Here is a 14,006-nt window from a genome sequence, read left to right on the forward strand (position 1 = left end):
CGTCTACCTGCTGTACAAATTCCCATTCTGTACGTAAATGTTGTAATACAAACTTTTCGTGGTATACTGGGCCTCACACATCGTTTCACTAGTCTATGGTTTAGCCGTCTTCATGTTACAGCGAATTAAGAATCGAACACTCATGCACTTCTCGCCGCTTGCACATTAGTGCCCGCTGCTGCATTACATTGTTCAAATTTGCATACAGTATTCCACGGGGCCGTATATTACACGCCTTCTCCGTGAACTGTACAGCCATAGAGGCGTACGGACAATGGTTGTACGTACGCCGCGCTGTGGCTGTTTGCACATTCGTTGGCGATATACTGGCACATATGTGGTGTTTTGCACAACTGTGGGTGCAGTGGGCATAGTTCAATCCCAACACGACCAACGCGGCTTGCTCCATAAAATTTACGTTTGTGGTGATGACATACGGCAAGCTGTAGAAGGTATAATGTTTTACAATGATTATAGTTTGGGCTTAGAACGTAAATTTAGGAGGAATTGGACAAAATCCCAAGAAATGCTGGAGGTAATCTAAAGGGACGTCGATTTCAATATGTGAAAGCAGTGTTCCACACACAGCTAGGCCATCGCAAGCAATCGGCACGACCACGCGGATCGCTCTACTACTCCTATCGGCATCATCAGCGAGCATTGAGTGTTTTCTCCAGAGCACTTGAAAAAGAACAGAAGAGCACTGGATTTTTTCCTTGGGTGACTGTTGAATTGTTATTTCAAAGAATCAGGTATGCAATTCGCTAATACCTTGTATACAGCATCAAATCTTTGAACACACTCTGACATTTAAAAGTTCGCTATTTATAAGAGTATATAGCCCATATAAAGAAGGTATATAAATATTCCCGCGCGCTACATATAAGGTCACGTGTTTTTTGTTTTTGTTTTTGTTTTGCTTCTGTTTAGATCAATTGATGTCATTACATTAGTGTCTTTCCCAAGAATGATATTACTGATAACATTTCTTTCTAATTACATGTCTTTTAATACTATAGTACACTGCAAAAAGTCCGGTGTTAAATAGTGAACACCGAGCTGGTGTTAAATTTTCGGTGCTCATTTATGGTGTTAAATTAACACCTCCGGGTGTCATTTCCAAATTTTAAACTGTTTTTTTAAGAGTTTCTTAGTAACTGCACTTCTTATTGATTTTTAATTTAAACAAGACGATCAAGAATTTTACATTAAAATACTAGATTTTTGAAAAAATGTGAAAATAAATTTACACCAAAGTAACACCAGCTGGTGTGGTCCCTTATTGAAGCTGGACGGGTGTTGATATTAACACCAACAAATATCAAATCAACACCATGTGGTGTCATTTTTGAATTAACACCAGTACAGTGTCAAAATAACACCAGGTATACAATGTCAAATTAACACCACGAAGTGTCAGGTGAACACTTTTCAACACCATCACAGTGCATTTTTAACACCTGTGGGTGTGGTCCTCTATTGAAGTTTGATCGGTGTTACACCACGGGTGTTAAATCTAACACCGATGTTTTTACAGTGTAGATCGATTATCCATTCTCACTATTATGTTCATTCCTGACACCAGATTCTCATGATGTCAAATCTCAAATTATTGTATTGATACCAGACCGTTATCTACCCTTATCACAAACCAAAGGGTAAACAACGGTTCTTTTTTTTTGTTCTTTTTGTCTCTCGCATCATGTATTCCCAATAGTCTTTCATATGTTCGTATGAGTACAATTTGAATAGAGAAATGAAATCCCGAGATATACATGTTTGAATGACCCCTCGTACATTAAATTGCTACAGTATACCAGTAGATGCACACCTGAGAAGCATGATACTATTGATAGTGTTGGAAAACTTTGCAGTGCCATGATTTCGCACATTTGAAGCACTGATGGGGCTTCTAGAATACTGTATCTGACATGAAGAAAGATCAATGGCTGGCGCAACACTGAGCTTTGTACTCCATGGGCTGAAGCCCAGACTAGACTACTCGGAGTGTACTAGGGAGTATGCGATTTGAGGGATAGTACAGTATTGGTGGAGAAGAGAATTTAATTTGGCTTTTAACTTTTTGCAAGATACCAAGAAAACGCTTATGATATGGTACAGAGCATACCATTTTAAGAGGAATTCAAACTTTATTTGATGAAAATCAGGCTTGGAATGACTGAAACATCCAAAAACAGTAAAACAAAACGATCGTAATAAAGTGTGGGTCCCACACTTTATTAGAATCGCTCTTTTTTAGATATCTCAGCCATTTCAAAACCAATTTTCATCAAATAAACGTTGAATTCCTCATAGAATGACATGCTCTTTCATGTTTTATGAGGTTTCTCATTATCTCACCCAAAAATGTTAGAAACCTGAAATTAGGTCTCAACCAAAACTACGATCCCTTTGACCGCAACAACCGCAGAGATCGAGAGCCAACGGACTCGTCCATTGAACTGAAGTCGGGAGAACCATGCGTGCGTTTACCGGAGGGACAGAATACGTCCGTCAGAAAAAAAATTGAATCCATATCTATACTGTATCTGTACTCAGGCCCGTAGCCAGGGGGGGTGCGTCGGGTGCGTACGCACCCCCCCCAAATTCTGAAAGGTCCACTTTTTCATAATAACGGTTTTTAGCAATTCTCAAGATAACAATCCAAATAAATATAAAGACACATTATATGCTACGTAAATGTGGAAGAGTACGTTTAACAATGTTAAAAATAATTGTACGAAACCCTTTTGTTGTATGAACCATCGGATCGTCCCCATGCACACAAACACAAATGTTATGTATCAATTTGTGCGAGCTATTACATATTGAAAACTTTCGGTCATCTGCGAAGCCGCGCTTCCGCGCGAACGCTACAACACGTAAAACGGGTCAAAAATCGACGCATTTTTCCACAAAATCTGCCATAACTTTTAAACTGTTTAAGAAGCAAACTTGGGGCGCCCGGATTCTGAAAGTGGACACTTTAGGGATTATTTATGTGTATATATCTTTATTGTAACATTTGTAGCAGTGACGCAAATTAGATCAGAAAAGTACCTTATGAGTAGAATTGTCTATGGCGAACAGTCCAAATTTGACGAATTTGAGCATATTTTGCCGTCTTGCAATTCTTCCAGACGGGATATCTCGAGAACGGAAGATCGCACAAACTTGGGGCGCACGGTTTCAGAAAGTAGAGGTTCTGCCCATTTTTGTGACATAAGAATCTTGTCCATTGGTTGAGCAGTCCTGACGCAAATTTGCAGTAAAGCTAGACTACCCATTCACAATTGCTGTCATAGGGAACGTGTACAATCCATACAGAACTATCACGTGACGAGACTACCAACGAAAATTTGAGCCGTTGACCTTCACTGTCTGCCGTTGTCAGCAGTGTGAATTCCTGTGATTTCAAGCTTTTGTTTCTCGCCAAATATCATTTTCAACGCAATATCCAGATACAGTTATATGTGAGACATTATCTAGATACGTAGCAGCCTTATTGACAACATAACTGTTAAGTTTGGGAGCAAAAACGACCAAATACATTCCACATTCCATCTCATTTTTCGATGATGGCTGTAGTCGGACTGGTGCATTTCCTTGGAGGTGGTAATAATGTACGTAGTTGCAACGGTCACCTTGCCACCTGCTGTCTGCAATCGGGCGCTTATATACTTCTTCCAATGGCTAATGGATGTTTAATTTTTGAATTTCACTGACCTCCAAATTTCACAAAGAAAACCTTCTTAGCATGATGGTTAATATGACATTTGACTGATATTGGAGATGTTTGCGAATCGGATCTACTACCTTTAATATTATTAAATCTAAAATGATTATTTGAAAGTTCGGAAATGCTGGAAATATCCTACCACAAGGAGGCAAAATATAAATGGTTCACATTTACAATTCATTTTGTTTTAAAAATTTTCTTATTTATTTTCGTTTTTGACAAACTCGCATACCAACGGCTGATATACTGTATAGTAAAGTGAATGTTTCATCTTCCAAACAGCATCCAATGGGATGGAAAACTCCAACTGAAAGGTGGACACCGTGACCATACTCGCTAAAGAAAACGCGTAATAGGGGTCGTTTTTTCTCACGGATTAGATGGAAAGTGTGATGTACGAGCGTATATAATCAAAGGGTATCAAAAAGGCCGAAATTTGGGAAAATGGTATATTGTTCAATCATGATGAAGTACTTCTTTAGGGTGCAGGAAACATTTAAGGAATACTTGTTTTTAAGGCCCAAAAAAATCATATGATCATTACTCGTTTAGGGGCCATTTTGAAAGTCCATGTATGAGCATGGTGTCCAACTTTTAATTGTCGCTACCCTCCCGGGACAGTATCAAAGGACCGTTTTGTTAATTAACGCAATCCCCCCTTCCTTTAAAAATCCTGGCTTCAGGCCTGCTAACGCGGGTATATACAATAGAAAAAAATAAAAGTTAAAACAACACCAGGAAAATCACTATTCTCAATTTTGCGGCGCGCTACGCGCGCAGAGTCTCGAACACAATTAAACTTTGCAACTTCCTGGCAAAATGAGTTTTTACTATTTCCTAGATGAAATACCGTAACGCGATTGCATGCAACAGACAAAAATACAAATTTCCTCGAGACTTTAAAACGTCATCAAAACAGTCAAAATTCACAATTTGCGGCGCGCTTCGCGCGCAAATTCTTATACAACTTTTGTAGTTCGGTCGTCCAAAGAATATATATACATATATATATATATATATATATATATATATATATATATAATTGTGTGTGTGTGTGTGTGTGTGTGTGTCATCATTGGTATTGGTACCGAAGGTCCGTTTTTTTAGTGACCGCACCCCCCCTTGAAAAATCCTGGCTACGGGCCTGGTACTTCCGTTCGTTTTTCAGACTCATACAAATGAATAAACGCATTGCAAATAATGTAAACAGAGAATGTCTTTGGTCACTCTAAATTCCAGCTCTGTGCACGGTAAAAGAGATGATAATTGTTTGACATTCCATTTTTGTGTGTCGAAATAGATTAGCATATTATAATGCATGCATGGATGCACTATGGCTGCCAATAATGAATGGATAAGTAGGATATTGCACATATGTAAATTGAAATTGAATTTCCCACTTGGGACACTAAAAAGTCATTTCTGGGAGCGAAGTGCGCAATTTGAACCTCAAACTGTGCAATATTGTTGAAATTAATGCATTGCTGCTACACGCTGTAAGATGGTCGTATTGAGAAAACTATGCTTAATATGCAAACTATGACAGGTTGTGAGGGAATGACGTCAGCACTTCAATACTTGCATATTCATATTCATAATGTTCAGGAAGTGTTTCCTGAAAATTAACATAACTTCAAAATGATATTTAACTTCCTTATGTTTCATCCGCATGGAACAAATTTTTAGAGTTGTGCTATTGACCTGCTTACTATCAAGACTAACTTTCAACTGCACTGGGATTCCTTTTCAAAGATAGATGGCGCTAATAGCTCAGCATGAAAGAAGGTTGACCAAAAGATCGGTTTTCAACTTGTCGTTGGGGATACTAGTGAAGTTCCGCGGAGATTACTCCATCTGGCTTCACGGAATCCCTCTCCGATAATGTCTACAGAGGAGAGCCGTAAATGTCAAAAAAAGAACTCCTCTGGACGAACGGATTTTTCTGTCTGGATACAGGCACTCATTCCTAGCTTAAAGGGAACGCAAACCCAAAGAGCAATGTGGATTGAGTGAAAGCAGCAATATTGGTAGAACACATCAGTAAAAGTTTTAGGAAAATCGGACAATCGATGCAAAAGTTATGATTTTTTTAAAGTTTTGGTATTGGAACCGCTGGATGAGGAGACTACTAATATGGGTTATGACGTATGAGTGGACAACAATACAAAGAAAATATAAAGGAAATTCAACGAAAATTCGCTTTTCTAGTATTATGAAAGAGCACTTGACTAACCGCTTTCAGAAAGCAGAGGGAATAATTGCTACAAGTCAGTATCAAGTTGATGGAATTTGTAATTTTCATAAAAAATGAAGTTTTGTGGAACTTTCTTTATATTTTCTTTATGCTGTTGTCCACTCATACGTCATAACCTCTAGTAGTCTCCTCATCCAGCGGTTCCAACACCAAAACTTCAAAAAATTCATAACTTTTGCATCGATTGTCCGATTTTCTTAGAACTTTCACTGATGTGTTCTGCTAATGTTGCTGCTTTCACTCAATCTACGTTGCCCTTTAACGAGCATGATGCCTAGGGGTGTATGGGGGCAACTTTCCATGAGAACTCTAGTGGTGAGGCCCAGGGAGGTGCTAAAGATATATTCTTTTGCTTTTTTGTTAAGTCTTCCAGCCCCCACCCACCCCTGTCTCCCATTTCGCGGTCCCTGATAAACATCATAAAAGTGCGTATCTTGCCTGAGTGTATTGAGTATAAATACGTGATGATATAAAGAAAGAAAATCTAAAGAGAATTTCACAAAATGAAAAGTACACATTCCCTCGACTTGTTACTGACACTCATATCTTCCACGTGCTTTCTGAAAAGTTAGAGTCTCAGTCAAGCGCTCTTTCCTTTTGCTAGAATTGTTGACATCTTTATATGACATTTAAAACAGTTGATGCAATACAGATCTGCATATTTCACGGCATCGAAGACGTTTGCACATTTCACGCTTTCCGCACATTTCCCGGCCAGACGTTAGCTTATTTCCTGTTGTTTAGCACATTTCCCGGGTTTTACACATTTCCCGGCTCCACAGGACTTCTTGTGTGCACGTAGGGCTTATTGTTCGCACATAGAGGACAAAGTGTTTTTTAATGCGATTTCCACAAATGTGGTTTTCGCACAGTTCAAGAGTCCGCATGTATACACTGTATACCCACCCGACGCAGCTGGGACACAACGTGTAGGCGATCAAAGCATGCAACACGCTTTACGAGCTTTTGTTATGCTGACTACATTCTGGGCTTAGAACGTACAGTTGAGGCGAAGTGGACAAAGTCTAATGAAATCTAGGAGAAAATCCAAGGAACTTGAATTTTATCCTAGTGCTCCACAGAGCTAGGTCATATCCAGAATCCGACATTGACCAGGAATTCCACAAAACTTCATTTTTCATGAAAATTACACTTACACCAATTTGATATTTACATAAATGTTAAGGGAAGCAATTATTCCCCTTGGTTTGTGGAAGCGGTGAGTCAAGTGCTCTTTGATTATGCTAGAAAAGTGTTTTTGTGTGTGGAATTTTCTTTATATTTCATATTGTCCACACATACGTCATAACCTCTAGTTGTTTCCTCATCCGGCGGTTCCAACACCAAAACTTCAAAAATGCATAACTTTTGCATCGATCGTCCGATTTACCTCAAACTTCCACTGATGTGTTCTACTAATGTTGCTGCTTTCGCTCAATCCAAAGTGCGCTTTTGGTTTGGGAAGGAAACCCCCATTCGATTTGTTTAAGTGGTCAAAGAAAAATGAGGAACTGTGTAGAGCATGTCAGGAAACCCTTTCCTCCAAGTTCTTTCCATTGTGTTCAACCATTGATATGCAGTGCCAAGAGCATCCAAGTGCTAAACTTGGTATATATTATATATTATAGGTATGATGTTATATTTAGACACGGACGTACAGAAATAACTTTAATCAAATTGTAACTATGAAGGCTTAAATCCGATTGTTTTTGTTTGTTTGTTTGTTTGGTTTTTTTTTTTGGTTTTTTTTTTTGTTTTTTTTTTTTTTTTGGGGGGGGGGGACATACGGACTGTGACTACACCAGGCTGTGTTTAACCCAGTCTAAAAAAAAAAAAAAAAAAAAAAATCGCCTGATCTATAAACCAGGAGTGATACTATACATAATGACTTTTAATTTTGTCACGCAGTCAAAGAAAAAAAAAATAAGAGAGTAGTTTACGGTTTCTTTTTCTTTCTTTTATTTTTACCAAAGGTGTACCTCCAATTATTACAGTTCTGAGAAAAATAACGTTTGTTGTTGTTTTTTTTTTATTCTCAGGTATGGTAGTGCTTTATCCAGTCATAAGTTCTATGTTGTAAAAAAAAGACAGTCATAGGGATGGGGCGGTCCTCATTGAAATTATGTTTGTCTTGAATTTATTTCTTAGCGTGATTTTATCATTTTTGTTCCTTGCAATTTCAACCTTTTTTTATTATAACAATGCACATTCATAATTCAATTCAATTCAATTCAGTTCACATGATTTCATTTCCATATAACGTAATACAAAGTAACATACATAACGCTTACATGAGTGCATAATATTTAAAGGAACTTTTAATCACGTACGTTTCAACAAAACATGAATACAATTTTTATAATGGTATCAACTCTGGCTTGGATGAATAAACAAGTAAGCAGTACAGTCTTGATTTAAAACTCCACACGGAAAAGAGGAATTCACAAGAAATTCATAGCTTGTAAAACTTTTGAATAACTCTTTATAGAAGGTGAGGGCATCTGAAGATCCATCAATGTCAGGCCATGCCAATTTCATTTCATTTTCATTTTAGATATTTTGTACCACAGGACGGTGAATCGTTATTTACTCATTTTACTAATGGTTGATCAGAATTTAAAAGTAGGTTCATCTTAAAAACAAAAACATGTTAACAATTTTTTTTAATTTACTCTATTATTTTGTTTTCATTGCAAAATATTTCTGTAGGTACTCTCAATTGAAGAAGTGACTACTTATTTTTTTTTCTTTTGCAGACTGTATTCTTTTTGAAGACTGAAGTTCGTTCACCTCTGCAGTGTACATCTAAAATGTGTATGATATATATTATGAGACGAAAACTGATGACATTGTTCAAAATAACCCTACTTTTGCGCTGACACATTTGTATACAATGTTATGGAAATTGAAGTGATATTGTAAAGCAATGCCATACGGTAGATCAAATGAATTCATATTTATCAATAGACATTTTGAATTCAGATTTAGATTTCTTTCTCTTTTTGTACTCTCATTTTCTCCCTCCAGGATGCAGTTCCTAACATGCATGGGCCTTGTGCTGCTCTTTGTAGCGGTGGCTGAATGTCGGGGAAACAGAAAACCATCTGCTATGAACGATGATACTTACAATATAATAGTGAAGCTCGTGGAAGGTTCATTCAACGTTGCATGCGCCAAAAGAACGGTCGCCGAAAAATCGGCCATAACCCGATTTAACCGATATAGAGGAAGATTCACTCTGCAAGGTGACCCACCAAAACTATTTCTAGACGGGCGAAGAGTATTGAAAAAGACGGAAATACAAACTATTGTTATGGAGGAGTACTACAAGGAAGAAGGATCAGGAGTTAGGCGGATACATAATAGACTGAAGGATAGGTTTTCCTTCATTTCTGAAGAAGCCGTTCGAAAAGTATTATCACAATGTACGACACATCGGCGCTTGTACGAGAAATTTACACACAAGGCCCCATATATGCCAATTACAGCGAATCGTGTGATGGAAAAAGTTCGGGTAGACCTTCTCAAACTGAAAACAGCAGCTACACACAAGGAAAGATGCTACAGATACATGCTAACCGCAATCGATGAGTTCAGTCGCTATACGTGGTTGAGGCCGATAGAAACTAAATCAAGCGGCAGAGTGGCACGGAAATTGTCGGACATTTTTGACTCGTTCGGCCCTCCAACCTACATACAACACGAAGCGGGATCAGAATTCCAAGGGAAGGTAAAAGCTATGTTGAATCATAGAGGGATCAAAAACATAACAAGTATCCAATATCATCCTGACCTTGAGGGGACGGTTGAGAGATCTCACAAAACTCTTGGGTCAGAGATACTTCTCCACCTGATTTCTGAAAAGCGAAGTGTAGACTGGGCACGCAAACTACCCGAATATGCAACGGTTCTGAACGACGAACCTATGGAAATCTTAGGGTGGAACACCCCATTCAATGTTTTCTTCGGCCGATTCCCTGATGGTTCCTGCGGCGAAAAGACAAGTGGAACAAGTAATATACAAGAATGGCTCAGGAGAGTGAGCCTCATCATGGAGCAGGCTTCCACGCAAACATGCACACAAGGTGCAGGACTGGGATTACACCAGCAACGGAGTTTCAAGATACCTGTGTATCATGTTGGGGACAAGGTTCTCGTTCGATTAGCTAATACATCGAGGGCGACGAACAGATTGACAATTTTGCCTGGCAGAATTATTGAAAGGAAATGCAAAATACGTAAATATAAGATTGCTTTCACACATCCTTATACGAATACGAAATCAGAACAATGGTTTCGTTTGGGGGACATAACTACCGATACTTTGTCTAATCAAAACAAACGCAAACGAGGCACACTTCCAAGAAGGCAACATTTTAAGAATTATTATATACCTGTAACTCAGAAAAATCGAATTGACCAGCTTTGCGAAGACTCTGGACTACCTGTACGTTTAAATCCGACGGGAGATGGTAATTGTCAATTTAGAGCTGCATCTGATCAATTAGCATTAATGGGAATCTCTATACCTTATGTCACTCTCAGACAAGTAGTTGTTCAATACCTGGAAGCCAACGCTTGCTTCAGGAACGGGAGACGATGGTCTGCATTTCTCACGGAAACGCCAGAGAACTACCTTTCTCGTATGTCAAGCAATGGAAGCTTTGGAGACCATCTCACCTTACAAGCGATTGCTGATATCTTTAACATACAGGTATTGGTTATAAGTTCATTGAACGGAGGTACGACATTGATCTCACCAGAAATTATTGATGGTAACATTTTTACCTTTCAGTTACCATATATTGTGTTAGGACATCTATCAGAAGGTAACGGTGAGCACTATCTGTCGCTTTCAAACGATCAAGAGCAAGTACTTAGAATCATTCGTAATAGTGCCCAAATTATTTTTGAAGGAGACTGGATTCAAAATGCCGCAAGTGAGACAACAAATGACGAAACCACAGACGAAGGGGTAGACGACCATGGCTCAAATGAAGGAGTACACAACGTTGGTTCATCAGACGGAGTTAAGAGGGAAGGCGCGGACGAGGGGGTAAACAAGGGGACAAACGATGATGGTTCACATGTATTATTAAACGAAGAAGGAATATATGATAAACAAAATATTGCAAGAAACGTAACCGTATATTTTGACAGATTACGCAGTGAAATTCTCGCTCTGGACCTCACCCTTGCATTGAGCCAGGATGTACAGAGTGTAGTTCCTGCTGTTAGTGAATAGAAGAGTCAAGACTGCAGTAGAAAAGTCGTGCCTTCATCTCTGGGAATCATGGGTTTAACCCGAGTGTGGAACGCTCTTTAGGATTAGCTCCTCGGGTAAACTGATGTGATGTTACCTGTAAACAGCCTACTTTTATAAGGAGGACTTGGAATCAATATTCTATCACAAATTACTGTGTCAGCATTGTTAATTGCTTGGTTGATATTACAACCATGTAGAAATTCATCAAATGAGTCAGTCTGTTAGTGGAAATCAGGGAAAAAGTAGGAAAAATTATTACATGTAGATGAAACAGGAGTCAAATCTCAGGGCGGATCCAGGAATTCTGGAGGGGGGCGCAAAATAAATAGAAAATAAAAGGGGTCGCGCGCCCCCTTTCATTTTTTTCTCTTTATTTTTTTCTTTCATTTTGATAAAAAATAAAGGGGTCGCGCACCCGATCCCCCCCCCCCCCCAACTGAATCCCTTGAATAAATCGTCACCATCGCCAATGATGATTGGCTAATTATTTTTTATTTTGCTCTGAGATGGGAGTGAATGTAACAAAAACATACACTCATCCTCGCAGTTACAGCACTGGTCCTTAATTCATTATGGGGTAGACAATTTTTTTTTTGTATGTCCCATATTTTCATATTTATTGTCATGTGCACTTTTTGTCAAAATCATTCTATTTCAGCCATTTTATTAAGTAATTCTATGTGGGTTATTCTACAACTTGCCAATGAATCACGATATATAGCATAGCTATTATAGAAGTTAATGGTCTTCGCCCCAACCGTCCTCCATAGACTGTATTGCTTCTTCCGACGGTCACGTTCCTTGAAGTCGTTGTTTTGTTTTGTTTTGTTTTTTGTTTTTTCATCTGATCCTTTTATTTTCATTTCCCGCCACTCACAAATTATAGCCTCTAAGCTGTAAAAGCTGTTGGCTATTCTTCCACAACCATTATAAAGACGCTCACTGTAATTTACGTAAAAATAGACTCAATGATTTAGAGTTGACGGGTTATTGCTCCACTTCCCTCGTTAATTTCAATGCTGTTTATTCGTTCTGAAACGTGTAAAAACTGGCTTGAACACCACGAAGAGTCTTTTACGTAACAATCTTTTGAGTTTTGCTACCCCGGCTCCAAGAGCGAAACGTTTGCGATTCAAACGTGAATTTCGTTTATTGTAACATTACTATTGTGTGCTAAAATGGGGACACGTGTCATCGTAATATTACGTAACAAAGCATTGTTGTTTGATAGCTAACAGGTTGTTTGGCCAGCTCCCTGGTTTAGCTGTTCTATTATATTGTTTTTTTTTGCTACTCCGAACACACGGTCGTCGACACGAAACATTTTATCATCTTTGTCATATCATGTGTAACAGGCCAGTTTTCGTTTGGGGCATTATGTACGTAACATCCTGGATTCGATAGAAAAGCTCAAATCAATGGCTCTCGCCATTTACAAATCTATTCGAAAAGTGAGAGTCAACGTGCCCAACATATTTCATACGGCATATCTTTTGGCAACGAAGTCTTACGTAAAACACCTCATTGTTATTCATTTATGGTTGGCTGGTCGTTGCCTTACTATTCAAAGCTGCTCAGTTCAATCTTTTGCACATGGGGCTGCAAAGTTTCACCCTTTCAGAGGGTGCTCACCTCTTATGAGGTGTTCGACTGGTATTTATCCCTAGGTTAATTTTAATATACCAAGTTGCGTCTCAGTTAGCTGTATTTTAGTTTGTCTCTTTGCTCTTGTTTTCCATGAGGGAAATTACAAAGCAGAGATTGTTATACTTTCCGAAACGTATGAAATGACTATGGGCTACTACCGCCCCCCCCCCCCCTTTGGGATTTCTGTGACGTAGGAGACCGGAGGTGTTTAGTGATTATTGATTGCGAGATAATTATATATGCATATACATGTAAATGTTTGATATGTTTGAAGAATAATTCAGTGATATGGATGATTTCTTTTCCTGCCAAGCAAATGTATATCGGTAAATAGCTGATTGTTTACATTTTTTTTCTTGTCAGTGGGAGCTCTGTCCACTTCCACTCTCCACTGCCTAGTACGTGTAGCACACGTCCTTGCTTGTTAAATAAGTTCATGTTAGGCATTGTACACGAGGCCATGGCCTTGTGTACCATCCGCAACGATGTTGATTCCGTGTCATCTGTGTTCATGTTCGTCTCCCTGTTTTGTGTGTGTTTCATGTTTCTCTGTACGCATTTCGGTTTCCTTTCTTCTTTTAGGTCTGCATACCCCCACGTAGCTGCTGAGCTAGGACCAGGCGGGAAGCCAGCTATTAATTCCCGAATGTTTTATATTTTAACCCATGGCTAACACAATAGATTTTGCTTTTAATTCTTTGAATAGTGATGAATTCTATAACACAGTAAGGTAATGTAACAGATAATGTAAATATTATTTCCAGTGTATATGAAGATTACATATCCGATAAATACAATACTTCAGCACAAGAATTTGAACATAACTTTGACTCAAATGATCCAGTCCAGAGTCCATCGTGTGTTTATTTGACCGAAAATCAGTATAAAAATCGGATCACGAATACAGTTGGTGAAACATTTTTGTTAGCTCACTTTAACATACGCAGTATCAACAAAAATTTTGATAAGGTGCGCTTACTTTTAGAAAACGCAGATCATAAATCTTGCTCCATCATAGGGTTAACAGAAACATGGTTGAACTCTAACATCAGTCATTTATTTTCTTTACCCGGATTCGAATTTGTATTTAGAAATAGAAG

General features: G+C 38.6%; 1 protein-coding gene across 1 annotated transcript; it reads left to right on the forward strand.

Annotated features, from left to right (window-relative positions):
• The first annotated feature begins 374 nt into the window (after positions 1 to 374).
• LOC139714416 (uncharacterized) lies at positions 375 to 11,238 on the forward strand. The gene is made up of 2 exons (XM_071626124.1): positions 375 to 752; positions 9,021 to 11,238. The coding sequence occupies exon 2, from the start codon at positions 9,022 to 9,024 to the stop codon at positions 11,236 to 11,238; it is 2,217 nt and encodes a 738-aa protein (XP_071482225.1). The 5' UTR covers positions 375 to 752; position 9,021.
• Positions 11,239 to 14,006: the final 2,768 nt, after the last annotated feature.

Source organism: Diadema antillarum, unplaced genomic scaffold, assembly GCF_040938485.1.
Source record: "Diadema antillarum isolate AM-2024a unplaced genomic scaffold, OU_Dant_1.0 seq00002267_RagTag, whole genome shotgun sequence".
NCBI lineage: Eukaryota > Metazoa > Echinodermata > Echinoidea > Diadematoida > Diadematidae > Diadema > Diadema antillarum.

What these genes read in the sequence shown, in the direction of transcription:
- LOC139714416 (XM_071626124.1), top strand. Translation starts at nt 9,022, where the DNA reads ATGCAGTTCCTAACATGCATGGGCCTTGTGCTGCTCTTTGTAGCGGTG.